We start from the raw sequence: 26,745 nt of genomic DNA, 5'->3' as shown, positions 1-26,745 counted from the left end.
TTCCACGGTACCATATACATAGCAAAAAGCCGGAAGTGGTGCTGAGGCTCAAGTGGTAGAGTGCTAGCCTTGAGAAAATCCAAGGACAGTGCTCAGGCCCTGAGCCCAAGCCCAGGACTGGCAAAAAAAAAAAAAAAAAAAAAAAAGATGCAGAGCTGGTGGTAGCAGCTTTGTGATGAAGGGCTAGCTGTCAGTTGGCTGCCTCACCTCATGCAGAGGCTGGAGGTCAAGCTCATTACCAGTGGCCACTGATCTCATCAGTCATATCTGTACAGTAAAGCCTCTGTAACCTCCAGAAAAGAGGTAATGCAGAGACCTTCCAGATACCTAGGCACATGGCGAGTCCTGGAAAGTAGCACCCAGAGAGGGACGGAAGGCTGACCCACACTCCTTCTCATATGCCTTGCCCCCAGGTCTCTTCCATCTGGCTGTTCAGCCCTACTCCTGGTAGTAAATGGGTAAATGTAAGTCAACTGTTTTCCTGAGTTTTCTGTGCCAGCTAAGCAAATTCATTGAGAGGTCGTAGGACTCATCAGTCAGAGTGAAGCACTGGTGAAACAGCCTTGGGCAATGAGTACCTCTGGGCACTTAGACACTGACTAAAAGTAGAGTCAGGTGGTTTCCTCTACTGAAGAGCTTAGGTGTTCAGAAGCAGCCCCTGCCTTGGCGCACTGCACCAAAAGTGTTGGTGGTGCTGACTGGTGTGTGCAAATGTTAAAGACAAAACCATTTTTAGTTTTTCTGAGGAAGCCATATGTTCACCATATAAAGCAATGCCATACAATGAAAAGAGTAAGGCATGTGCACCTGAGGAGACAGCCTGAGCCAAGAGGGTGAGCTGGATACAGGCTACAGCTGTCCAGAAAATAAAAGGCCTATGGAAGATCCATCACATTGTTATCATGGCTTTGGGCATCTGTTTACTTGTTCCCAGGAAGTTTGAGAAGTAACTCTGACTGGGAGTTAACATGATTGTTGATACTCTTCTAGAACACAAGTCAGCATGCTACAGCCTGTATAACAGAATACCTGTGTGAGTGTAGTCTGAAGCTAAAATTCGTTTTTACACTGTAACTATACATCCCTTTATAACCACCTCTGGTTTACCTCCTTGGTCATCAGAGCCTAAAGCACTCACTATCAATAGTCTTTCATAGAAAAAGTTCCTAGTACCTGCTCTAGAAGCTTATTTTGCCAGCAGTTTTGAAAGCAACTTTTTACTAAATTCTCTGGGTTTTGTTCATCTGTTACTTGTATGAACCACCAAATTATCTGTGTGCTGATAATAAACTTGAGGATCAGACTTGCCCTTAGGTTTTTCTATAACAGCTCCATTTATTTTGTAAGCACATTTAAGGTGTAGTGTGTCACAAACAAACCATGCTTTGTATAAGCCAAGTGGGAAAATTGCCAACAAAGCAACAGCATCGTCGAAGTCAGTGCACTCATTACCATTTGATAGCTGCGCTGCCCTGGTTCCTGACTGAGGGCCACAACTCAATAATAAGCAGTCTTTACACCTGGCAAGGACAGCAGATGTTGATGCAATGGGCATCTCACCGTTGTTAATACATGCTCTTCAATTATTTCCTCAGTACTTTGTTGAACTGAGTTAACTACCTTCTCTTGCCTACTACCTACCCTTAGAAACATTTTTTTTTTTTTTGCCAGTCCTGGGCTTGAGCTCAGGGCCCTGAGCACTGTCCTTGGACTTTCTCAAGGCTAGAGCTCTACCACTTGAGCCTCAGCACCACTTCCGGCTTTTTTCTATGTATGTGGTACCGAGGAATCGAACCCCGGTCTTCATGCATGCTAGGCAATCACTTTAACCACTAGGCCGAACTCCCTGCCCCCCACCTTAGAAACATTTTGTAGCTGTGAAAATTGTTTCTCTTTTTCCAGCCAAGGAAAACAGTTGTTAGGTACCATCTGACATATGCATCATTATGAGTCAAATCTACATTATAGATCCTAAGATCTATCATTAATCAAGTACTTATAATTTAATATAACATTCCACTGTATTAAAAAAATCTCCTTAAGTCCTCAGTGTATTTTAACAGCTTTATTGAGATAACTTACCTACTATATCATTTACTCCAAGTATACAACTCAAGAATTTTTAATATATTCACAGAGTTATGCAGATACCCCTGTGATCAATTTTAGAGCACTTTAGTATGCCAAACAGAACTGGTGTCCCCATTAGCAATTACTCTCCAGTTCTCCCATTGGCCCAGCTCTAGGCAAGCACTAGTCTACTTTCTGTCTTTATGGATTTCCCTACTCAGAACTTTTTTTTTTTAATTTAATTTTTTTTTTTTTGCCAGTCCTGGGCTTGAGCTCAGGGCCTGAGCGCTGTCCTTGGACTTTCTCAAGGCTAGCACTCTACCACTTGAGCCTCAGCACCATTTCCGGCTTTTGTCTATGTATGTGGTACCAAGGAATCGAACCCGGGTCTTCGTGCATGCTAGGCAAGCACTTTAACCACTAGGCCAAACTCCCGGCCTAATTTTATTTTATTTTTTGTGCTGGAAGTGGGGCTTGAACTAAGGGCGTAGGCACTGTTCCTTAGCTTTTTCACACCTTCACTTCTGGCTTTTTGCTATTTAATAAGACTCTAATGGACTTTCCTACTCAGACTGGCTTCAAACTAATCCTCATATCTCAGCCTCCTGAGTGACTAAGATTACAGTCAAGGGCCACTGGCACCTGGCCCTACCCAGAACTTTTCATGTAAATGGAAGCATGTACTAGCTGGTCTTTATGACTAGCTTCTTTCACTTTGCATCACATTTTCAGGGTTCACATATGTGCAGGGTACATGGTTTTTCTGTGGTTTAGAGACCAAGATATACCTAGTCAAGCTTTATGCAGCAAGTACTGTCCCACTGCGCAGCTTCTGTCTGTGCCCCTTTGACTAGCTTGATTCAGAGGAAGGTTCTTGTAATGTATTGGTCTCTCTGATCCTGCCATTTCTCTTAGCATCTATTCTAAAAAATATATTCTCAAGCTGGGTGCAGTGGCTCACGCCTGTAATCCTAGCTACTCAGGAGACTGAGATCTGAGGATCAAGGTTCAAAGCCAGCCCAGGCACTAAAGACCTTGAGGTTGTGATCTCCAATTAAGCACTCAAAAACTGGAAGTGGTGCTCTAGGCTCTGGTTCAAGGGGTAGGGCAGTAGCCTAGAGCTGAAGAGCTCAGGGACAGCGCCCAGGCCCAGAGTCCAAGCCCCACATAAACCAGGCCAGGCTCTGGGGAGTACAGCCTCTCCCTGACCTGAGAGGGAAAAGGCTATCACAGTAAATTTCATGAGTGCACTTAACCCAGACAGGGAGAGTGAAGTATAGTATTTGGAGAAGCACCATCAAAAATGATCCCTCTTGCCAGAGAGAGGGGAGGGAGGGGAAAGGAGAGAGAGAAGAAAGGGAGGGAGGACTTCCCCAATCCAGGGAAACAGATCCTTACTAACTAGAACTTAGGTGAACCTGAACAAGCTGGCAGGTAGCATACTTACTTCCCAACACTTTCCTTTTTCCCTTTGCTCTTTCACTTTTTGATTCAATTTGATTTGAAACCCACTCTCAAGTTGCTGTGCTGTGTTGTATACAAAGGAGTCTGATCAGTTATTGCTAGTTCTTTTATGACTCTTCTTTCAGGAGTATGTGAGGATGTAGTATTGGTATGGAATAAGCTAAAAGAGCTTCGTTGATAAAAATCTGCAATTAGATGAAAACTAGGCGAAAGAACTCTATTTTCAAGTGAAGTTGAAGCTAAGGTGTTTATCTCAATCTGCACCTCCTGCAGAAGTATTGGTGTGTCTTCACAAGGCTTTTGTGGTTGCTTATACTGACCTTTTTAATAAGATCCATCATAGGAAGATAGGAAACTTTTAATCCTTTTCCAAACCTGACTCATGAAGTGATCTTAAGAAAATCATTTATATTTTCTATCTTTATAAGAAAGAAGAGCATGGGCTGGAAAACCAGAAGTAGAACAGTGGCTCCAGGGAAGAGCTCAGGGACAGCACCCAGGCCCAGAGTCCAAGCCCCATGACCCATAAAAAAAAGAAAGAGAGACAGAGAGAAAAGCATGGTAATATATCTTAGCTAGTGTAAAACAACAACAAAAACAAATACAAGCTAGGCACTAGTGCCTCATGCCTATAATCCCAGCTACTCAGGAGGCTGAGATCTGAGGATCACAGTTTAAAGCCAGCCTACACACAGTAGTCTGTGAGACTCTTATCTCTAATTAACCTCCAGAAAACCAGAAGTGGCACTGTGCTCAAGTGGTAGAGAGCCAGCATTGAGTTGAAGAGCTGAGAGACAGGGCCCAGGCCCAGAATTTAAGCTCCATGATGACACAAAAAAGCAAAAACAAAAGAAAAATAACAAGTATGATGACATACTTTACTTTTTCCACTAATAAAATAATGTTTATTAGGTTCTTACAAAATGAAGAAATTTCACTTTACAGAAAGACATTTTCTTTTTCATGACCTTGAAAGGTAACATGTATATTTTCTTTTTTTTTTTTTTTTTTTTTGCCAGTCCTGGGCTTGAGCTCAGGGCCTGAGCAATGTCCTTGGACTTTCTCAAGGCTAGAGCTCTACCACTTGAGCCTCAGCACCACTTCTGGCTTTTTTCTATGTATGTGGTACCAAGGAATTGAACCCGGGTCTTCACGCATGCTAGGCAAGCACTTTAACCACTAGGCCAAACTCCCGGCCAACATGTATATTTTCATGGTTGGGTTTTCTACAGTAACACCAAAGCTAGCATTTCTACTTTTCATTTTAACAACTTACTTATAAATAACCCTAATTCTTTTCCTTATCTCTTTTGTTTTTTAAATCTTACTTATTAATCACTTTTTAAATTTTTTTGCCAATCCTGAGGCTTGAACTCAGAGCCTGAGCACTGTCTTTGGGCTTTCTCAAAGGTAGAGCCCTAGCACTTAAGCCACAACACCACTTCTGGATTTTTCTGTGTAGGTGGTACCAAGGAATCGAACCCGGGTCTTCATGCATGCGAGGCAAGCACTCTACCACTAGGCCAAACTCCCAGCCCTTATTAATCACCTTTTTTTTTTTTTTTTTTTTTTTTTGCCAGTCCTGGGCTTGAGCTCAGGGCCTGAGCACTGTCCTTGGATTTTCTCAAGGCTAGAGCTCTACCACTTGAGCCTCAGCACCACTTCTGGCTTTTTTCTATGTATGTGGTACCGAGGAATCGAACCCGGGTCTTCATGCATGCTAGGCAAGCACTTTAACCACTAGGCCAAACTCCCGGCCCCATTAATCACCTTTTTTTTTTTGGTCAGTCATGGGGCTTGAACTCTGGGCCTGCGCTGTCCCTGAGCTCTTTAGCTCAGGAGTACCACCCTAACCTTTGAGCCACAGTCCCACTTCCCCTTTTCTAGTGATTAATTGGAGATAAGAGTCTCATTGTCTTTAGTGCCCAGGCTGGCTTTGAACTGAGGTCCTGAGATCTCAGCCTCCTGAGTCGCTAGGATTACAGGTGTGAGCCACCTCGCCCAGCTCCATTAATTACTTTTAAAGCTATGAGGGAGTAGGTTTAAGAGATATATAGATGGAACTTTGTTTTGTTTCATAATATATTTTTTAAATCATTCTCATAATCAGTTTTTGAAATTTCTTCTAAGCCAGCCATTTCCATTGGTTTTCAAATCCAGAAAATACTTGTAACACAAAACAGGCTGCTACCGATGGATGTCTCATGCAAAGTCCTTGTGCTCACTTAGAGAAACCAGAATTTTACAGAATGCCTCCCCCAGTGTTTAGAGCCCTTGGCCCAAAGCTGTGGGTAACCGATGTGGTTTTGTGAATAATACATCCAGAGGCCAAGTATTTCCAAGTTGTGAGTCATAATCTCCTGACAGATTATAGCACAAGTCATCTGAGATTTGTTGAACTCATCCTGAAGTGATTGTGTTCAGTGTGCGTGTTGTGCCTGTACTGAGGGATGCAAGCCTGGTTTGTGACTCTGAGTGTTGCTTAGGAGTGGAGACAGCACCTCACGCTCACTTCTTCACATGCTTTCCTCAGGGGTGCATTGCCCCTGCTGTGGTTCTGGCAGAAGGGGTCACCCAAGGAACTCATGTCTCACTGCAGCCTCACTGAGGGTATGGAACACTAAGACAGAGAGGTCAAGGCCAGTTTTGCTCAGGAGCCCCCTGCCTGTCTCAGCTTTGCAGGGGGCTCCTCCTGACATAGTGAAGACCTCGTTGTGAGTGAGCTTGGCTTTCAAGAGTCCTACTGTACTGATGAGAGACCACCCACAACTAATTTAAGGACCATGTTATCCAGTTTCCCATTTTCCAGGCTCACTGTTTCATTGTGCTTTGCATTGGCCACTGGACTGTGGCCCATATATGCTGGGCAGATAGAGAGAATTTGGATGGGTGAAACCATTTACAGATTTGAAAGGGAAGTTTGAGCTGCACAGACATAGGGAAACAGTCCAGAGAGTGAAGAGGGCCTTTGCACATACATCCGCAGTAGGTGAGGCACATAGGGAGTGTGGGGAATGCCCTAGAGGAGTGAGGCATCCCTTACTATGGGGTTGGTCAGGGCAGACCACTGAAATCAGATGGAACCAGGTGCATCTGTAGAGGGGTGCATACTGGAGGGCTCAAATAATTGAGTGGCACTCATGGTGCTCATGTCATCTTAACAAACCATGGGTCATAATTGTAGAGTGGGATGGCAAAGACCTAAACAGTGGCAGACCCCATGTCTAAGGAGGAGTGAGCAGTGTGAGAGGGGATGGGCTTGATGTTGATTCAAAGGAGAGAGCTCAGGCGCAGGGAGCCAGAAAGGCTGTAGGCAACATAAGACGGATATTAGGCTCATAAGCTAGGTCCACTCTAGAACAGTGCTTGCTGGGGGCGGGGGAGAGGGGGTAGCGTGGGAATGAGCTCATCTCTGAAGACCTGAAAAGCGATGAACTCTCTGGGGGAGGCAATATAAAAGAAAGGGGAAATCTTGAGTAATCTCGTTCAATCAAAACATTTACTGGTAACAAGTACCAGAAGTAATTTCAATTTTTACTTGTACTTAATTTTTTTGTTTGTGTAGAACTAAAGCTAAAAAGGAAAAAAATATGGCCCAAAACTTGACAGGTGAAGAAATGATGGAAGAGAAGACAAGATAGATAGAAACCTATAATGGACATACCCAGAGATACTAGTTCTCAAAAACATACCAGTTCTCTAAGGAAGCTGTGTCAAATCAAGGTCTTTACCTTATGCAGTCCTTGCTGCAACTCATGTTTAGTCCTTGTATCAGTCAGCTCAAGGTGGTAAAAAGAAGCCTTAAATCAAGGCATTAGCTCATCTGCCTGTGACGCCTGCTCTCCATTCCAGGCTTGACTCCTGTCCCCTCACCACCCAACATCACTAGCTTCTTGCTAAAAAAATACCATCCTCATTTTGTACCAGATCCAATCCAATAGATGAACTCTAAAAAGGGGCTGAGAGTTTGGCCTAGTGGTAGAGTGCTTGCCTAGCAAGCACGAAGACCTGGGTTTGATTCCTCAGTACCACATACATAGAAAAAAAGCCAGAAGTGGTGCTGAGGCTCAAGTGGTAGAGCTCTAGCCTTGAGAAAGTCCAAGGACAGTGCTCAGCCCCTGAGCTCAAACGCAGGACTGGCCAAAAAAAAAAAAAAAAAACTAAAAAGGTGAGAACATCTCTGGTCGCTGCTGTTCAGTGGGCCAGCCTTTGAGAAACCAAAGTCAGTGACTGGCCATGTGGCTCAGCCTACACACTTGTCACAAACACCGAAGAGATGCCAGCCTAGTCCCCACAGGAGGAGCCCAAAGGGCAGGAAGCCACAGACGTGTGCCTAAAGCCTGTGTATAACTGAGTGGCAAGACTGAATTTGGGCCCCACCATTCTTCTAGAACCTTTTCCCCTCACCACTGTGGGTCCACACACAGGTATTTACCAGGTTCTCTACTTGGTAAATCAAACAGAAAACATAAATGTCTATGGATTTGCAGCTGATATTGAAACAAACTTAACATGTTATTAAAATGGTACCCCATGCTAGGTGTCTCGGGCCTCAATGTCATCAGTCACCACAAACAAGACATGGGATGTACTTCTAACAACAGCACTCACCCTAGTGGAAACATCCTTTGCAGGGACCTGAGTTCTGTTCTAGATGATGACACAGCTTCCAGATAGACTGTCCGTGTGCTTGGCCCCCACTCGTCACTGACATCCCTCATTTGGTCTCTAGGACACTGCCCTGGCCGTGGCAACACAAGAACAAAATGGACAGGCAGTGGTCTCTACTTGAGCTCTGTCCGACTACCACAAGGAAGAAGAGAGACTAGGCCAAGGGCCCTAGATATCTCTGTCTCTCAGGCTTTGAACCTGAGCATAGGAGTACAATGCCTCTTGTTCTCACCACTACTGGAACTGTTTTGCTAAGACTGCTCTGATTTACAGGTTCTCAGTCCCAGCATTGGTCAGCAAGATGAGCCACACAAAAGTGAAGCTGAGAGCTGCCACCCTTTCATGGGTTCTGGTCAAGCGCATCAGGTTCCTGTAGGTGATTGACCTTTCGCACTCACCAAGCTTCTGCTGAGCAGCACAGGACCGTGTACTGTCCACACTGTCCAGGCTGAACTCCACCTGGGCAATGGCTTCAGTCTTCTGAGTTTACTGCTTAGCCAGGGGATTTTTTTTTTCAGATGCAGACTAGGATTTATTCCATCTTCTGCTGCACCTCCTATCTCTTATCTAAGTGAGGAACATGCTTCTGGTTTGGGGGGTGGGTAGATTTTTCTTATCCCACCTCAGTTTTGCCAGGAAGTTAGTTCTTGCTGACTAGCAGCCTACAGTGGCATCTCTCTCCTCCAGACGAGTAGTGATGACTTATTTCTAACAAGACATCTCTCACCTAGGCCTTGGTACCTTTTGTTTAGTCTCTTTTTCTTTTCCTTTTTTCTTTTTTTGCCAGTCCTGGGACTTGAACTCAGGACCTGGGGACTGTCCTTGGACACTTTTTGCTCAAGGCTAGTGCTCTACCACTTGAGCCACAGCTCCGCTTCCGACTTTGTCTGTATAAGGTACCAGGAAATTGAACCCAGGTCTTCGTACATTCTAGGTAAGCACTCTACCACTAGACCATGCTCCCAGCCCCTCTGTTCAGTTTGTTACATTTTTGTTTTGTTTTGTTGACTCACCTAAGCTCTGTCATGCCATAAGGAATCACAGCCCTAGGTACTTGACCCTGAGACAGTGCACTGCCCAGAAGTTAAATGAATGAAACTGCGTGAATTCATTCTTACTGTGCAACTCGAGCTCTTCCAGGGTAGCAGAAGCAGCACAAGAGCTCCAGATCACCTCCTCTTAAGGAGCTATCCCTCAGTCTTCACTATTGCCATCGGTTTCCCACTATAGTTTTTTGAAACAATGGATCTTGAGGGGTATCCATGCCCTCCTTGATTCTGCCACCCAACCCACATATTTAATTTTAGTCCACCACCCAGGTTTTCATTAAACAATCCCATAGCACCCATGTCAGCAATATGCTTTACTGTGTCTGTCCACTTACCTATCCATTCTGCAGAAGTAAGATGTGAGATGGAGAACTTTCCTATGCCAGGTGGTAAACCCAGAGCCACAGGCTGTGTCTGCTCACAGGACAGGATGGATAGTCTCACTCCACCCTGTGGAATTTATAGCCTGCATAAGAATCAGACCAGTGGCATACAGTCAAAATACATCTGCTGAACACTCTGCAGAAAATTACAATAACAGCTGAGAGCAAAAAAATGGAATATCTAACTACAGTCATAGGAGGTTAGCACAGGCTCTGCAGTAGATGTAGACAAGGGAAGGCCAAATGGAAAGAAAGAAAACCTAAAGCACCAGGGGAGTGAACCAGGGAAAGAAACCCATGTGTATCCCAAAAGCAGTGGAGACTTGGTGAGGAGCATCAAAAAAGGATATCTTCAGTTTCCTGAAAAGCCACTTTATGTGCTATTATTTCTGTTCATCCCTGTGTATGGCACAATTTTCTCCCTACACTCCAAAACCATACTAACAGGGCAGAACTGGTATAGAAACAGGTATGAGAATCCAGGTATCCTCCTTCCTTTCTGTCAGATGTTAAAGAGATTTGAGAGACAGAGAGGAGGTGTTGGGGGAGAGAAAAAAAAGAGAAAATATGCCATTCTCTAATTCTTTTTTCTGGTTTGGAAATCATGATTATTTTTATTCAAAAATGAAATTGTGTGTGTGTGATAGTTAGTATTTGTAACTCAAGTCAAAGACAACAGAGCCATTGAAGGGTGTTTAAGTCAAGGAGGGATATGATACTCGTGTAAACCAGGACAATGAGAGAGTGAAGATGGACAGATGCATTCAGAAGACATGAGCACGTTAGTGGGCCGGTCTGGCTATGGGGTGGATGGAAGAGAATCACTACCCACTACTGTAGATACACGGGGGAAAATGAGATTGACAGCGATCTTAGTTTGGTTCTGTCTTAGATATCTGGAGTATTTAAATGGAAGCATATCTATGGATAATTGATTCTGAGGCTCTGAGATACAGTATCTGGACTTTGAAATCTTTACTGCACACCAGTGATTAAAGCCCTGGGAATGAATAAGCACTTATAGTTGGAAATATGGAAAGAAAGAAATACTCCTGAAATCAATGAGTGTTTGAAGGACTTGCAGAGAGAGTTGGGGGTGGGGGGGTTGTGAGGACACTTAGGGGGCATAGCTAGAGGAAAACCAAAAAACTAAGGTGTTACCAAAACTCAGAGAAGAGATGGCACAGTGTCAGCAGGACACAGAGCTTAGCAGGAAGCACTGAGGCTAGCAGAGGGCTTTGCTGGAAGCCTATAGGAAAAAGGAAAAATGCTTAAGGATTAGAATACTGGACCGTAAGCTTCTAGAGACAAGAATGTTGTTTGTTCCTTCTGGCTTCATTGCTTATAAGACAATCAGGTACATTTATAGACAAGTGGAGATTCTGTCGACTGTTGATTTTATTTCAACTGATGCAGCTGAAACAATCTGATCCGGTCATTGTGTTTTTGAATGACAGGGTATACTTTTCCTTTATGGTCTGGGCTAGAGTTTCTGTGTCATGGTCACAAATGGACTGAGATATTGATTCTCTGACCCTTTGGGCAGCTAGAAAAGCCTGAAGCTGTTAGGCTGATTTTGAGCTGTCCTTCTTTGGCTAGCCTTGTATATTATGCAAATCTATTTTTTTCTGTGTGTGCCACGATGCTGAACTTACTGGAAAGCCTTGTTCTGAGGTAAGGTTTAGAAGTCTTTGTTCTGCCTCTTCTCTACATAAGCTTCACTGCATAGCCATATCCTTCTTGGTTCTGATGACACAGCCTCCCAGAGAATTTTCCAGCACAGCGATCTATCTGTAAGAGGTCCTACATTCAAACTCTATCTTCCAGAGTCTGCACCTTTAAGAGTCTGTACCTGACAAAACCTATCTGAGAGTCAAAGACTCAGAATAAAAGGTGCATTTTTCGGGCCAGGAGTTTGCCCTAGTGGTAGAGTGCTTGCCTAGCAAGCACGAAGACCTGGGTTCTATTCCTCAGTACCACATACATAGAAAAAATCTGGAAGTGGTGCAGTGGCTCAAGTGGTAGAGCACTAGCCTTGAGAAAGTCCAAGACAGTGCTCAGGCCCTGAGTTCAAGCCCCACAACTTCAAAAAAAAAAAACAATGCATTTTCTCCAACTACGTGCTCTGGAATGTCATTTTAATTCTACTGTCTAAACTCTTTTTTTTTTGAGAGGGGAGTGGGTTAGTTGTGGGGCTTGAACTCTGGGCCTGGGCACTGTCCCTGAGCTTTTTGACTCAATGCTAGTGCTCTTTGACACAATGCTAGTGCTCTACCACTTGAGCTACAGCACCACTTGCAGTTTTCTGGTGGTTAATTGGAGAAGAGTCTCAGGGACTTTGGTGCCGGTGCTGGCTTTGAACAGTGATCCTCAGACTCCTGAGTAGCTAGGATTACAACTGGGAACCACCAGCACCCAACTCCAGTCTCAACTCTTGTGGCCCACCAAATCAAGTATATGCCAGCAACCTGGTGAGTGCTGCCGCATCCAGGGTTCTGTAGTCTGCTTCGGAAGATAAAATTCTGGGAAAGTAAAAGTTATGAGAGTAATAGCCAGTCTAAAACAAGCTTTGAACTGTGCAGGCTATTTTAAATGCTTTCTGTGTATTAACCCATTTACTTCTCTATATCTCTGTGAATAGTTATTATTTCCATTTTACAGGTAAGAAAATTGAAAATTAGAGAAGTTAAAATTTAAAATGCCCATTATTAACATTGTTCTCCTCTTTAACAGTTTGGTTCAAGCTCCATGTCCTTTCTGGAGTTTTCCCCTGCATGAGGCCTCCTGGAAACTTTTCTAGCCCTTTGAACATATGCCCCTTCACTTCCCTCTTTGTTTGTTTAATCAGTCAGGGGACTTGAACTCAAGGCCTGGCACTGTCCCTGAGCTTTGTTGTGCAAGGTTCTACCACTTTGAGCTACCGCTCCACCTCTGGTTTTCTGGTGGTTAATTAGAGATCAGAGTCTCAAGGACTTTCCTACCTGGGCTTTGAAAACTCGGATCTTAGCCTCCTGAGTCACTAGTGTCCAGCCCATCACTTCTCGCTTAATTACCTGCTACTTTGAATTGTGTTGTGTTTTGTGTTTCTGGGTGTCTTGGCTCACCATAAGAAATGGTAAACTCAACACACGTGAGGCCTATGCTCTCCCTACCCCCACAGTGAATCTGCAAATGCCCAGGAAGCTCCCCGTTCAGCAGCCCCACCAGAGCCTGAATGCCTGACTGTCCATTGCATGTAGCTTCTTCTTGATGAACTCTAGAAACTTGCACTCCTCAGCTGGAAAAACTTATCGTGAATTTTCACAAATATCTTAATTTCATCTGAAGAGCACCATAACAGAAAATATTTTATAAAATGTCTGCTTAACATGCAAGCTGTTTCCTTCCTCCTTTTTAAAAGCTGTGGTTACTGCTTTTGAAGAAGACAAGGTGAAGGAAATGTTTCCTGTTTATAGAGGCTCATATTTTACCCAATACAAATAGTAAATTGATGTCGGAACACCCTGAAGCCTAGAGCTTCTGATGCCTTCTTTTTTTTAAGTACCTCACTCCTAACACAGGAGGAGAGAGAATCGGTTGGCTTTCGCTTACATACTCTGTCACTGTATTTTAAGAATTAGACAATGCAGGTGCAACTAAAGGCTTTTCTCACCCACTGTCAGTCGCTGGTGTGTTGAAAGCAATGCCTTCCAGTATTGTGTCTTCACTGAATGTATCATGAATAGATCTCCGTGGGTAGATCTGGGCCATTCATTGATTTTTGTATGCTTTGTGTGACATTTAGTAGCATCCTGCATATCTTACCAGTAGATACCAACCATCCACCACTATTCTGTGCATGCTTTCCCTGTCACACTGCCAAATACCACAAGGTAGGGGGAAATGTTACCATATTATAGACCTAGGAAAATGGTTAATATAATGTTCTGCTTTTCTAATAGTTTAATAACTTTTTATGTAAATGATTATATTATATATGCGTGTATATAGTCAGGTAATGGTTTTACACCATGTAATCAATATATAGCTATGTATAGATTTTGTGTGTGTGTGTTTGTGTGTGTGTGTGTGTGTACTCAAGCCCTCATACTTGCTCAGCTTGCTTGGTGCTCTATCATGTAGACCGTGCCTCCAGCACTGCATTAGGCTAGTTATTTTGGTGATGGAGTTTGAAGGACTTTAAAGCTGAACCTTGATTCAGCTAGAATGACAGTCATGTATGAGCCTAGTTAGGCTGCCTAGTTAATCCTATTTTCTGGTCCATACATGTGACTGCTTCAATAGTAGGTTCCTCTAATATCACAGCTCTATGCCTTCTCTGTCTCATAGTTCTGTGTTGCTCTCTTTTTAGGGAGGAATGATCAATTGGAATCGTCTTTTCCCTCCTTTACGTCAGCGACGAAACATAAACTATCAGGATGGTCGGCAGTCTGCACAGCAAGCATCCCCTCCTCCAGAGGTTTCTGAGGAACAGGTAATGAGTAACACCTGCTAGTCAGCCTAAATCCACATTTCCAATGTAAAGCAGTATCGGGCCAGCAAGAAATCAAAGCTTGATTCAGAAAGAAATCACAAACATGTCAATACAAAGGTTTTGATAGCATTAAGTTGCCACTAGTGATAGTTACTTTGGGCCTTTATTAGCTGCTGGAGTTCTTAAAGTTTGAGGAAGGCTCAACTTGGTAGGTGGATACATTTTGATGACGTATGTCCAACCATACATAACATACATACATACACATGCATACATAGAGACAAGAAATAAGAAAGTTGGTTCCCTACAAAGGGCAAGAGAGGGGTGGAAGGAAAACCAAAAATAAATAATCTTAATTATTTTTCAAATGCTTAATCACACTGAAGAGGAAGAAATTAATTTTAATCACTTTTGAACATAACAGACCCTCAGTCTAAGCTTTTAAAAACTGCAAACAAATCTTCGGTTTTTCTTCATAGGTTATTTTTTTTATCATGGTATGAGAATAGCAGTTCTAAAATTATGTCATGTGTATTATAACTTTGATAAATGAGGAAATGATATTTAACTAGAAGAACTAGATGGAATATAAGTAAAAATCATATTATATCAATGTGCAACTCCAGCGTTTGGTATGGATGGTAGTGGTTGGGAATGAGAGTACTCTTGCTTAGTATAAAGGCCGTGCTCCGTGCCCTTGTCTCTCAGAGGCCCCGGAAGCAGCCTGGGCTGCGACCTCACAGGTGTGCATAGACTCAGAAACAGAAACAGCATCTGGGCCTGGATGAAAGTAAGCAGGAAATCTTGATATTACTCTGGAAACTTTTAAGTTTAAAATTATTTCAAACTAGAAACTCTTTTCATCTCTCTAAAAGTAAGTTCAGAACACTACAATGATGACTCTTGGAAATTTCTTTCTGCCTATTTTCTCAGCCAACAAAACAAATCAAGTTCAGCAGTCACAGCTGGTCAGATAATCCTGGCCATTTCCTCCCTCTTGTCTCCAGAGGAGACAAACAACAGTCAGACACAAAGCAGCCAGCCTCTGCAGCAAACTGTCCTTGAATTTTCTGGAACTCACTGGTTTCCCTGATCTGGGTTCCAGTACACCACTCCCAGGTTAGCCCATGGCAAATGCTTTTAAGAAAACCCAGGTGTGTGTGCTGATGGCATCTGCCAATCCAGTCCTTCCTAGCAGCCTCTCACTTCACCCTGGTTCCCAGCAGCTCTAGACAGCTGAGAGACTGGGCAGTTCTCTTCCTCAGAAAACTCCTAGACAAACACCTTCTCAGAGATGAGGATGAAAAGCCCAATAACTTAGCATTTATAAATCATTGCAGTAACAAATTCAAAAGTAAGATAGAAGTCTCCAATTTACATGGAAAGAAATAAGAAAATTCAGTAACGTTACTGTGAACTTTATACCACAATGAGTCACGTCTTCACATAGCAGCCGTTAATGGTGTGAGGAGTTTACAGGTGAGATACTTCTTGGTTTTGGCACTTTGGGGGAATAAGTGTTGAAAAGAGAGAGCAAGAAAAATATATGTAATTGAAGTTTGTACGTTTTTTATGAGTCATTTTTCCTTAAGCCTCATAGAATGGCATCTATGATGTTAACATGTCACTGAGTTTAAGGAAGTGTTCAGTTCTTCCTTGATCTATGTTGTGAGAAAATACAAATTCATAAGAGGTGGGGATTTTTTTTCTTAGTCACTAATTTTCACAATCTTGATTCTTCTAGTTCTTAACCTTTACTGACAGTGGCACATTCAGACCATGTGGCATCAGGGACCCAGGCTTCTCATTGGCACTATCTGTGAAGCCACTCTCGGCATTTCTTATGGCCACTGCTGCAGGATTCAGAAAGATAGACGTTCTTGCTCTCTGCGTTTACAGTGCAGTGTGGGAAGTATGATCTCTTGGTTAGTTTGTTCATGCTAGTCATTAAATATTTTAACAACATGTTAAGATCTTTTTTAGTAACTTTTTATTATTAGTTTTTCAATTAAATGTTGGCATTTTCTTTACATATTAGAATTGTGAGGTTTGGGAGAAGGGGTTTGTTTTCATTGTTGTTCTTGTTTTTTCTTCTATGCTGGTACTTGCACATGCTAAGCAACCTGCACTACCACTGAGTCACACGCCCAGCCTCAGAATCATATAATTTTAAAAAATTAAGAAATTTAGCACTGGGCATGGTGGCTCACGCCTGTAATCCTAGCTACTCAAGAGGCTGAGATCTGAGGATCATGATTCAAAGCCAGCCCAGGTACTAAAAACCTTGAGAATCTTATCTCCAACTAACCACTAGAAATGGGAAAGAGGGGCTATGGTTCAAGGGGTAGAGCAATAGCCTTAAGCTGAAGAGCTCAGGGACAGCACCCAGACCAAGTTCAAGCCCCATGACCTACAAAAAATAAATAAAAGAAAAAAAGAAACAGCAATTTTCTAAACCCAGAAAAATAGAAATGCTTATTTAAGTTTGGGTGTTTTTGCTTTTTAATTGTTTTTTTTTATTTATGTACAGATTAGTTTATTTGGTCATATAATTCTGAGGCAGAGCGTTATCCATTTTCCTGGCACACACAATTATGCTTTTTCCATTTAGAAAGTAGTTGATTACTAACTTTATTTTAAAAATTTTGCTTTTTAATTGTAAATGTACACTTGAGGAATTTAATGAGAATTCTACAAGGAAATCCACTACATGACAAATGATGGAAAATATGACCATGGAGAGTCTGATTAGTGAATAAATCTAGTCTTGCTAGTTTAACCCACAGCCATAGACACTGGCCTCCTGTTTTTTAGTAAGTAGACTAACAACATCTCCGCCCATTCATCAGCTATTGGAGATGAGGGCCCAGCCTCACTGAACATACCTAAAAGGCAGCCTAAAAGGCAACATTGGTGAATACTAAGCCACACTTGTGCCCCACTCTGTCCAGATTGACAGAAAACACAGGTTGAAGGCAATCCCAAGAAACCAAAAGACTCACTGTCTGCTCATACCTTCTTTATGCAAGTATGCAGAAGGAAATATAAGAAAAACCCAGGTAGGTATGGTGATTCAGGCCCGTAGCTAATCCTGGTACTTAGGAGGGAAGCAGGAGGTTCTAGAGTTTGAGGCCAACTTGGGCTACACATCAAAATGCTGTCTCAAGAAAATAAAAGGGTAGGAAGAAGGGTAAAGGAAAGAAAAAAGGAAGGAAAGGAAGAGCAGACTCAGAAGTTCATGTCAGTTTGCAAAATTGTCTAAGATGTCCTCAGAGGAAAGAAGAGAGGCCAAGTTTAATGACAGATGAGAAAGAATTCTGGACCAGCTCAGAGAAGCAAGGCTCTTAAGGCCCCAAGAACGCTTGGCTTGCCCCTGTTCTGTTTGGAATTGCTCCCCAAGATCAAATCCACCGAACCAGTCGTGGCTGTTGGACATTTGACATACAAGCTAAATGAGCTATGGAAAAACAAGAGGTAGTGAGAAGCACCAGGACCTCTGAGCTGCTAGACAGGCATGGGAAAGAGGCACCAACCCCAGGCTGAAAAGGAAATTGATGACACAAAAGATCCTACCAAAGCTGCCTGGGAAATGATGAAAGAGGACAACGATGACATGGAGGAAGAAGCTAATGAAAAAACCTTACATATCAAAAACAAAACAAAAAAAGGAATATGCAATAACCAAAGATCATGCAGTAAATGAAATGTGCCCTAATATGTACTAACTTGCACTATTTATTCCTTTTCTTTTTCTTCCTTTTTATTTCTAGTTGGTTTTATACTAAAACCATACCCAAAATTAACAAATGAAATTCTGCTTTTGTTTTATAAACACAAGGGGAAAGAATGATCAGGTTTGCCTCTTGCTCACTCTCCAAGCTTAGAAAATGAACCTTAGAAAGTGAAGCCAGACAAAGAAGCTGTCTACACCAAAGCTAGGACTTAATAAAGAGAATTCATTTCCACTTCCTCTCTTTCCCTGCACGTTTTCCTTCCTTTTAACCAGCCAACAGCAACTGCCTTCTTTACACCAGGCCCAACACACTCTGCTAGGTTCTCAGAACACTAGGGGTGGTAAAACAGAATCACCTCAGATCCTAGTACAGGAAGACAGACCTATAAACAGGTACGGGGTCTTTCTTTCCACCTGCCATCTTGTCAGCTGCTTTTGGCTGGAAGCCCTAAGATAGAAAGATGGTGATTGGCAAGAAGACAAAAAAAGTCTGGAGTTGACCAACTCTAGACTCCAGTTTGTTATGAAAAATAAAAAAGTACATGCTCAGGTACATCCAGACTCTGAAGATTAGACAGGGCAAAGAGACATTGGTCATCCTCACCAACAACTGCCCGGCATTGAGGAAATCTGAAGTAGAGGTCAATGCTATGGTGGCCAAAGCTGGTGCCATCACCACAGGGGTAATAATATTTAACTGGGCACAGCATGTGGGAAACACTACAGAGTGGACACTGGCTCTTGCTGATCCAGGTGATTCTTATGTCAGTAGAAGCATGCCAAAACAAACCGGGGAAGAGTAAACAGTGTACAGTTTTTCTTTAATAAAGGAAAAACTGCCAGAGCTGATTTAAAACAACAAAGAAAGAAAAAAGCAACAGGTATGAGGGTGCACATGTGTTGGACTAGTGCCATGCAGGTAGAGGTGCGAGTGGCCTTTGTAGAGGAGAGCAGTCACAGGTGTGAGGTGCCCACAGAGAGTGGCCAGCTGGCTGGGCACTACTGGGGAGTTGTGTGCAAAGGGCCCAGGACTGGCTCACCAAAAACCTGACACATGAGCATGAACTCTGCTGTTCAGCTCCAGGCTCCAAGAACCAGGAAATTAAACAGGGAATAGACATGGAGGGAAGAGGTGGAGAGTCATAACCACATATATGATTTCTTCTGTTTCTGCCCAGGAAACATGGTGCTTGGAAGTCCTGACCCAGTCAGTGCTTTTATAATATATTTATAAACATGTGGGTACTATTTGTGCCCCGTTAGAATGATGTAAGCCTACAATATATTTCTAATCTCAGCTGGTAAACCAGCAAAACGTATTTAGTATTCAAGAATCTAAACTTTAAGATTTTGTCTAGCCTGAAACAAGCTCCTACTTTGGCAGGTACTGGTGGTTCACACCTGTAACCTTAGCTCTTGGGAGGTAGAGATCACGAGGATCACAGTTCAAGGCCAACCCAGTAAAAAAAAAAAGTTCTTAAGACCCTGTCTGACCATTTTGGCTAGTAACTGGGGTTAGTAGCATATCCCAGCTACTTAGGAGGCTGAGATCTGAAAAACTGTAGTTTGAAGCAGGCCCTAGCCAAAAAAAAAAAATTCATGATTCCATCTCAATGGGGGAGGGGGGAAAGGGGGAGTTGGATATGCAGGCACCTGCCTATTCTAGCTATGACATTAAGCATAGATAGGAAGATAAAAGTTCAGGGCTACCCAAGCAAAAAGCAAAACTATTTCAAAAATAACCAGAATGAAAAGGACCAGAGGCCTGGCTCAAGCAGTAGAACTATCTAGCAAATACACATATTGGGAAAGATAATAAGATCCTTCTTCCTCGGGCTTCTTAGCACTGGTACATCAGGACTAAGCCACCACACCTAACCCTTTATTGTTGTTGAACTCAGGGCAACACGTTTGCTAGTAGGGTTCCAACACTTGAGCCAGGCTTCCAGTCCTTTGCTTTGTTTGCCTTTCAGATAGAGTTTCTTGGACTTGTACAGTGGTTTATGCCTCACACCTGTAATGCAGCCACTCAGGAAGCACAGATTGGGGGATTGTAAATAAGCCTGGGCAAAAAAGTTAGGAAGATCCTGTCACAACAATAACAAAATCTGAAGGTGGTGATTCATACCCATAATCTCAGTTACAAAGGAGCCATAAATAGGAAAATCCTTGACCAGGCACACACACACACACACACACACACACACACACTCTCTCTCTCTCTCTCTCTCTCTCTCTCTCTCTCTCTCTCTCTCTCTCTCTCTCTCTCTCTCTCTCTTTCTCACATACACACATACACATGCATGCACACAAGACTGTATCTGAAAAATAACTTAAAAAATGCCCGTTCCTGCTAAATGCTCTAAAAGATGGGATCTTACCCAGCCTACCCCAGGACCTGCTACATGCCAGCTCTGAACCAGACAGCAGAAGGACAAAAATGGAGGCCCTTCTAGGGATGTAATATAATCAAGAAGTACTCCTTGTGCAGGAGCTGTGGGAACAGAAGACCAGACAGGGAAGGAAAAGCCTCACTCCCACACGGGATCTTAGGGGCATGTGGCCTGTGGCAGGTTTGGAGAAGGGCAGCTAGTATGAAGGGAACAGCAGCTACTAAGAACGAAGGCACAAACGGGTGCCCTGGCACACATACCCTGATCCAGCGCATGCAGCAGAGCAGCCAGCTGGGAATCAGATGAAGGCCACTACCCAGTATGCATAACTTTCTACAAGATCAGAGCCGGGAAGAAGAACCTAAAATGCCATTTGTTTTTGACACTTCTAGCAAAAGGGAAGTAAAAGAAAACCACAGCCTTGCTTGAGACCAAGCTTAAGAATGGCCACTGAGGGAGGGGGTGAGAATCTCAATGGAACAAATCAAAGAGAAGAATCACAAATAGAATACCAGAATATGGTTTCATTGCTTTTCTTGAGCAAGAATTATCTGGAACCAAAGGGACACATAGTTCAATCACTGAAGCTTTGGTTTTTTGTTTTGTTTTGTATTGTTTCATTTTATTTTTTACTAGTAATAATAAGGAAGGAACACTAGCCCAATTTGTCTACGTCTGTCAGGCTTTTCCTCCTTCAGTGTGGTCTTTGAAAGCCAGATGTGGAAAGAATGTATTTCACCTTGTTTGGAACTCCACCAGCTGATGGTGAACAGTGCACACCTGCGGTGCCTGTTCCTGTCTATCCCCACCTTGGGTCATCCAGCCATGAGATTGCATCACGGGAACCCTGGGGGGGTCACTGACACATGTGACAGGACATGACGAGAAGCAGCTGACCAAGGCACTTCCACAAACCATGCTCAACCCTGGGGAGAAGCAAAGCTAGTCTCTACATTATCTGTTGACCTACCAGCCTCCCTGGTGACTTTTGAGCAAGTTATCTTTGCCTTCAGCTCTGGAAGTTCAGGGCATTTGTGTGGAAACAGAGGCATTGGATGAAACCATTGGGAAACTTTTGTGTCTGTGAATAAGTAATTATACGAAGTGGACAAAAAAACCCTGTGTGGACTGGACCAAGTAATTCTGGTTTGTAAATAAAGTTAGACTACGACAGAGTAGATTCAATGTTTGGACTAGAGATTCCATTGTGCTTCAGCCTAGTGTTTCACATAGGAACGTCCACAGTCCCCATGCAGCAGGCAGTGAGAGAGATGGAAGGAAATGTCCAGTACTGTTTGCAAAATGTTCATGGCCTGGCTGTCGGCTCTGCGAACATCAGAAAGTGCATGTAGAGTAGCATGACTATTAGGTGTTATGCCATTCTCATTCTATCCTATTTCACCCAGAGGTCATTTAGTTCCCTGAAGAATTCCTTCTCCTGAGTCTACCTACCTTTACAGCCAGGAGAGAGAGAGAGAGACAGAGACAGAGAGACAGAGAGTTAGACTGTCCCCTGGGTAGGAAAAGAGGCCTCAGCCCTTGGGGAATCACTGCCTACCAAGGAAACCAAATAGTAGGTGAGGTGCCAAACCAAAAGCCCACTCGCTGCATCTCCATGGTACATTATCCTTCAAGGCCTTCAGCTAGCCATGAAGACTCATCGGATGTTTTCTTCTCTCCCAGAGAGCACCCAAGGCTTGAATTTGGCTGACTAAAGAACTTGGTGGCTGACCGCAGAGCCTGAAAGTATTTCTTCAGCAGACCTATGAGAGATGGCCTGGTGCATGAGCTCGTCCTCATGGGGCAGGAATGATCTGGGAGAGGCTTGCTCAGGGTGGCAGTGTGCTCAAACCAGACATCACCAGAGTGCAAACAGTGCAGCCATTCCTGGCCAGAGAGTCCCCGGAACCTGTTCTGTCCTGCGTCAGCATCTTCTGGATCTCTAGCAAATTCATCATGAGTGGAAGGAATCTCCAGTGGGAGCTGGGTCCATTCAGCCCTGGGTTATGCTCATGACTTTCCAACCCCTGAGCTACAGAGAAGCTGCCCTGAAGGTGCCAAAAGGGAGACTAGGGGCAGCTTAGCCCACGCTGTTGAAAGTAGTTGAGTATACCAATGAAACACATACACTAAGTCTATAGATAACAGGTGGAAAGAAAGAACCACCAAATTCCTGGAGGGGAAATAACTGTGGCTTCCATCATGGGTATTTACTGCAACCAAGTTGGACTCCTAAGACTTCTACCTGGTATTTCTCTCAGTTCTCATGAACCATATCCAGCACAGGCCTCCTGGGCTCTCCTTCACGTGGACTGACAGAGGCCAGGAAAGGAAGAAAGAAACATTAAATGTGCTGGATTCCCAGAGAAAAGAGAAAATGAACCCTGAGAACTGAACTTGGGGTTTGGTTTCTGGCAGAGTATAAACAGGATTATCATCAGGTGACTTGTGAAGGTCAAAAAGGTTGCTGCGGTCTGAGGGCACCAAACTAACCTTGTTGACACAGAATGTCACCAGACCTTCATATCTCATCACTCTAGATGCCAGAGACCAGTGGAATGGATAAGAAGAAAAAGAGGAAGTTGAAGTGGGTCTGAAATTGGTCCAAAATGCTGAACCGCTTGAACTGGAGTTCTCACGTGAGCTCAGGGCTCTGTCTTTGATCTGGCCTATTTAACACTGTCATCAATAATAACTCGATTGACATAGTAGTTTGCTATAAATTTGAGGGAGATTCCAGTTTAAGGACATTATTATAGGAGACAAGAAAGTTAAAATGGACAGTGATGTGTTTTTGGCTAAAGAACATAGATCTTGTACATAGAGAAGCACAAGACTGGATTTGAGTTGCCTTGCCTGAGAATATTTTGGGAAAATTCCAGGAGGTTTTTAGTAGGCCCACATCAGTGTGATGTACCTCCGCACATAGGAGCTATTGAGTTACCATCTGTTCCAGGAGCTGTGTGTGGAGATGTTGCATAAATAATAGAAAAGGGGGGACTGCACTGAAAGGTTTTGGATTCTGAAACATAGACATGAGCAAAAGCAGCCATGGCCCTTACACTTAGAAAACCTGCAATCCAGTGATAGAAGGAAACAGTCTACCCCTAAACATAGCCCAGGACAGAGGTCAGCAGAGCCACAAAGTCTTCTGGTCTGGGGTCCTTCTGGCCTTGGAGATGTGGTAAGAGCAAGTGCTCAGAGATCCAGTGAGTGAAGAGGAATAGGCAATGGCAAAGGGAAGTGCCCCAGAATGACACAACAGCAACAAAAAAGGCATGGGGGGAGGGAGCAGGAGCTGGTGGGGGCTAAAGTGAACTAGACACTGGGTGTGGGTAGAGAAATCAAACTGATGGAGGGAGAAAGCAGGTGCCAGTCCATCTTGCACATTCCCTCTGCTGCTCCCAAGGAATAAAATTGGGATTTGGGCCGTTCTTTGTGGGAGGTTCTGCTCCATGAGATGATGAAGTCTCCATCTGGACCCGCTGAGCAGCCCTCAGTTGCTGCAGAACCTGACAGTGAGCATGGGGCCTGGGAAATGCACAGCTTTCCCCAAGCGGAGAACAAAGGAGGGAGGCTCCCTGGTTCTCTCCTTTTGTCAGACCTGGTAAGCTGAGCCACCAACACCTGTAGGCATGGCCTCTCAGGTGTCTGTGCTGCACTCTGGCTCATGGTGTCTGGCCCTGTCAGTGTGGCACAGGCCAGTCTTGCTCCCGCCTGGAGCTCTTTTTTTAGACAACTTGTGCCATGGTGCATGGAGCTGGAATGGCATGTTTGGAGGAAAAACCACTGCATTTCAAATCTTTGTTACCTCCTAAGTATTCATGACTTCCTTGGTTGGACTCCAGCTTCTACCGAGTGTCCCCTGTGTTTCCTCCCAGCTCTTGCCCCAAAGTTTTTTGAGGGAAGGGAGTTTTGGGTCTGAAGGTCACTTAAGGACCCTGCCCTGAGCCCTCCTTCTTGCTGAGGCCTCCTATCACATAGGCCATGCCCATGACTGACCCATGCCTCACCCCTCTTCACACTCATGAGGAGTTCTCTGAACAGGGGCAGAAGAGGCAGCATTGTCTTCCTGTGTCTAACACCAAGCATAGGGCTTTCAACCAGAAAATGTTACATCATCAAAAACCTACTATAACATAGTGTATGTCATTCTAATTGTGTTCTATTAATATAGATTTTTATATAATTTATATATTTGGAAATACTGAGGGTTGAACTTAGGGCCTCATGATTGCTGGGTAGGCATCCTACCCCTTGAGCCAACACTCAAAACCTTTTTTGCTCCAGTTATTTTGGGCATAGGGCCTCATATTTATGCCTAAGCCAGCCTGAACCACACTCAACCAATTTATGGCTTTCCCCTAACTGAGATGGAAGATGTATATTACCATGGCCCGGTTCTTGTTGTTTCAGATGGAGTCTCACACATTTTTTGTCCAGGCTGGCCTCCAACTGCCATCCTGCCCAAGTAGCTAGGATTACAAGTATGAGTTACTGCACAAAGCCTGTATAATCTGTTCATCAGGATAATAGGTTAAGAATAAGCTTCAGTAATACTAGCAATTTTCATCATTCATGCATAAACACAGGAAGCTTCTGCAGTCACAAAATCAACCCTTCCCCTGCTGGCTTTAGGCCACTTCCATACCACCCCTTAGTTAATGAACCCCACTCAGGCTTCTGGAAGCATGGCTGCTGCTGCCCACAGAAGCCCCAGGTTGCAAGCGGGACTCAATACTTACTACATGTGCCTAAGAGGCCAGATTCCCCCAAAGGCAAGAACTCCAAGCGTGTCATGGTCATCAGAGAGGCAGCATAGATAGGGTACTATGGACACCCTGCACTTCCCTCAAGCTGCTGAGCTTAAGCTATTGGTGCTGATCTGTTGCCAAAGCATGATCCCAGAACTCACTTGGCTCTCAGAAGCCCCATTTTCTCTAGAAAGTGAAGATTACATGAGACAATTCATATTAATTGGCTACAAATAAGAAATGAAGGGGTGGCTTTAATAATTTTTTTTTAGCAGGTAGACTTTCCCATTCATGTACATAGGAGAAAATGTGGGGAAACATGTGCTATGGTGTCACTGGCCCTCAGGTTTCTGCTTCCCTGTTCACAGGTTGCTCGGCTCATGGAGATGGGATTTTCCAGAGGAGATGCCTTGGAAGCCCTGCGAGCCTCAAATAATGACCTCAACGTGGCCACCAACTTCCTGCTACAGCACTAATGGTCATCCCCCCTGAACGACAGTGGCAAATGCCCTGCCGCCACTTTAGCCCAGGGCCAGGCCAGTTCTGGCACTGATGCTCTCATGGGACAGGTGGACCCCATGGCTTGAGATGGTTACCTTTGTCGTGTCAACATAACTCTACCATTAAATTAGCATGTGTTTTCTATTTTTTTTATTGGGCATTTTCCTTATTCTGAAGAATCATCACTCATTTCTATTGTGTCTGCATCGAAAAATACAGATTTCAGTGGGCAGGCAGGTGCACAGCCTACCAGATGAGAACTAGCTGCTGCTGTAATGTTCTTATTGTAGCCTGTTATCCAAACACCACTCAATCAATGTGACTTCAGAAAAGACACATCACATTGTGAACTTTCAGTCATTGCATTTTTTTTCTCAAGCTTATATTCAAATCCCATTGGCTGTTGGTCCACACTTCTCAGAGACCAAGCAACATTCACTATGCTAATGAATGAGGGAGAAGCGGAAGCTCAGCCCAATGCCACACCAGTTCAGCGCACTCCAACTCCTCTATTTCCCTTAAAAATACAAATAATCAAGCATTGACTTGAGGTTCTATAATGTTTTATGATGGTTCTTGGAGTGATTATGCTCAGAACATCCATAGTTAACCACTCAGGCTGGGGTAGGGGTGGACAAAACAATGAAAAGAGTTGCTTCCTGGAGCCTTGCAAGACCTGACCAGAGAGTACCGCATACCCCCTGCAGGCTTGGCTCCAGAAGAGAAATGCTTTGTCCAGCCCAGCCCCGTAGCAGGACTAGCCTTTCTGGCCCACCATGCTGCCAGTCCCTCCCCACAATAGGTTCTCTGCCCACTGGGAGGCAGTGTGTGCTACAGGGTGGGAGCAGGGAGGAGGGAGGACAGTACTAGGGCAGGTTGAGCAATAAACTAATTGTGCAACTTGTTTGTTTGGCAGAATGAGGGGCAGTGTATCAAATTGATGCAAATTTTGTTGTGTGATACAATAAAAATTTCTACTGTTTTACTTTTGAGTATCTTTTATTAGACGTCTTTATATCAAGTTCCGTTCTAAGAAGTTCCACTAGAAAGAATAAGAAAAAAAGTCAGGCTGCTGTCTGTCTGCAAAACATTTGGTGCTCTCTGGCCTGAGCACAGCCTTTGTGCTGTGTGGAGCACTGCTTGCCTGTGGCACCACCAGGCCAACACCTGGAGCCCTGGAGCCTAGTGAGACTCAGCTTAGGCCACCTTGGCCATCAGATGCTCAGAATGAGGCTGAGATGCTGAATCCAAGT

General features: G+C 43.8%; 1 protein-coding gene across 1 annotated transcript in view; it reads left to right on the top strand.

The window, feature by feature from the left end:
• Ubac2 (UBA domain containing 2) overlaps positions 1 to 26,477 on the top strand; it is a 129,012-nt gene extending 102,535 nt beyond the window's left edge. The window contains exons 8-9 of the mRNA XM_090341932.1: positions 13,989 to 14,111; positions 25,360 to 26,477. Of these exons, the coding sequence (XP_090198058.1) occupies positions 13,989 to 14,111; positions 25,360 to 25,467 (231 nt within the window). The 3' untranslated portion in view covers positions 25,468 to 26,477. The remainder of the gene's footprint in view (positions 1 to 13,988; positions 14,112 to 25,359) is intronic.
• Positions 26,478 to 26,745: the final 268 nt, after the last annotated feature.

This window comes from Megascapheus bottae, chromosome 11 (genome assembly GCF_031878675.1).
Source record: "Megascapheus bottae isolate mThoBot1 chromosome 11, mThoBot2.hap1, whole genome shotgun sequence".
In the NCBI taxonomy this organism is placed as follows: Eukaryota; Metazoa; Chordata; class Mammalia; order Rodentia; family Geomyidae; genus Megascapheus; species Megascapheus bottae.
The sequence above is the reverse complement of the archived record's forward strand: the minus strand, read 5'-3'. Positions and strand labels throughout refer to the sequence as shown.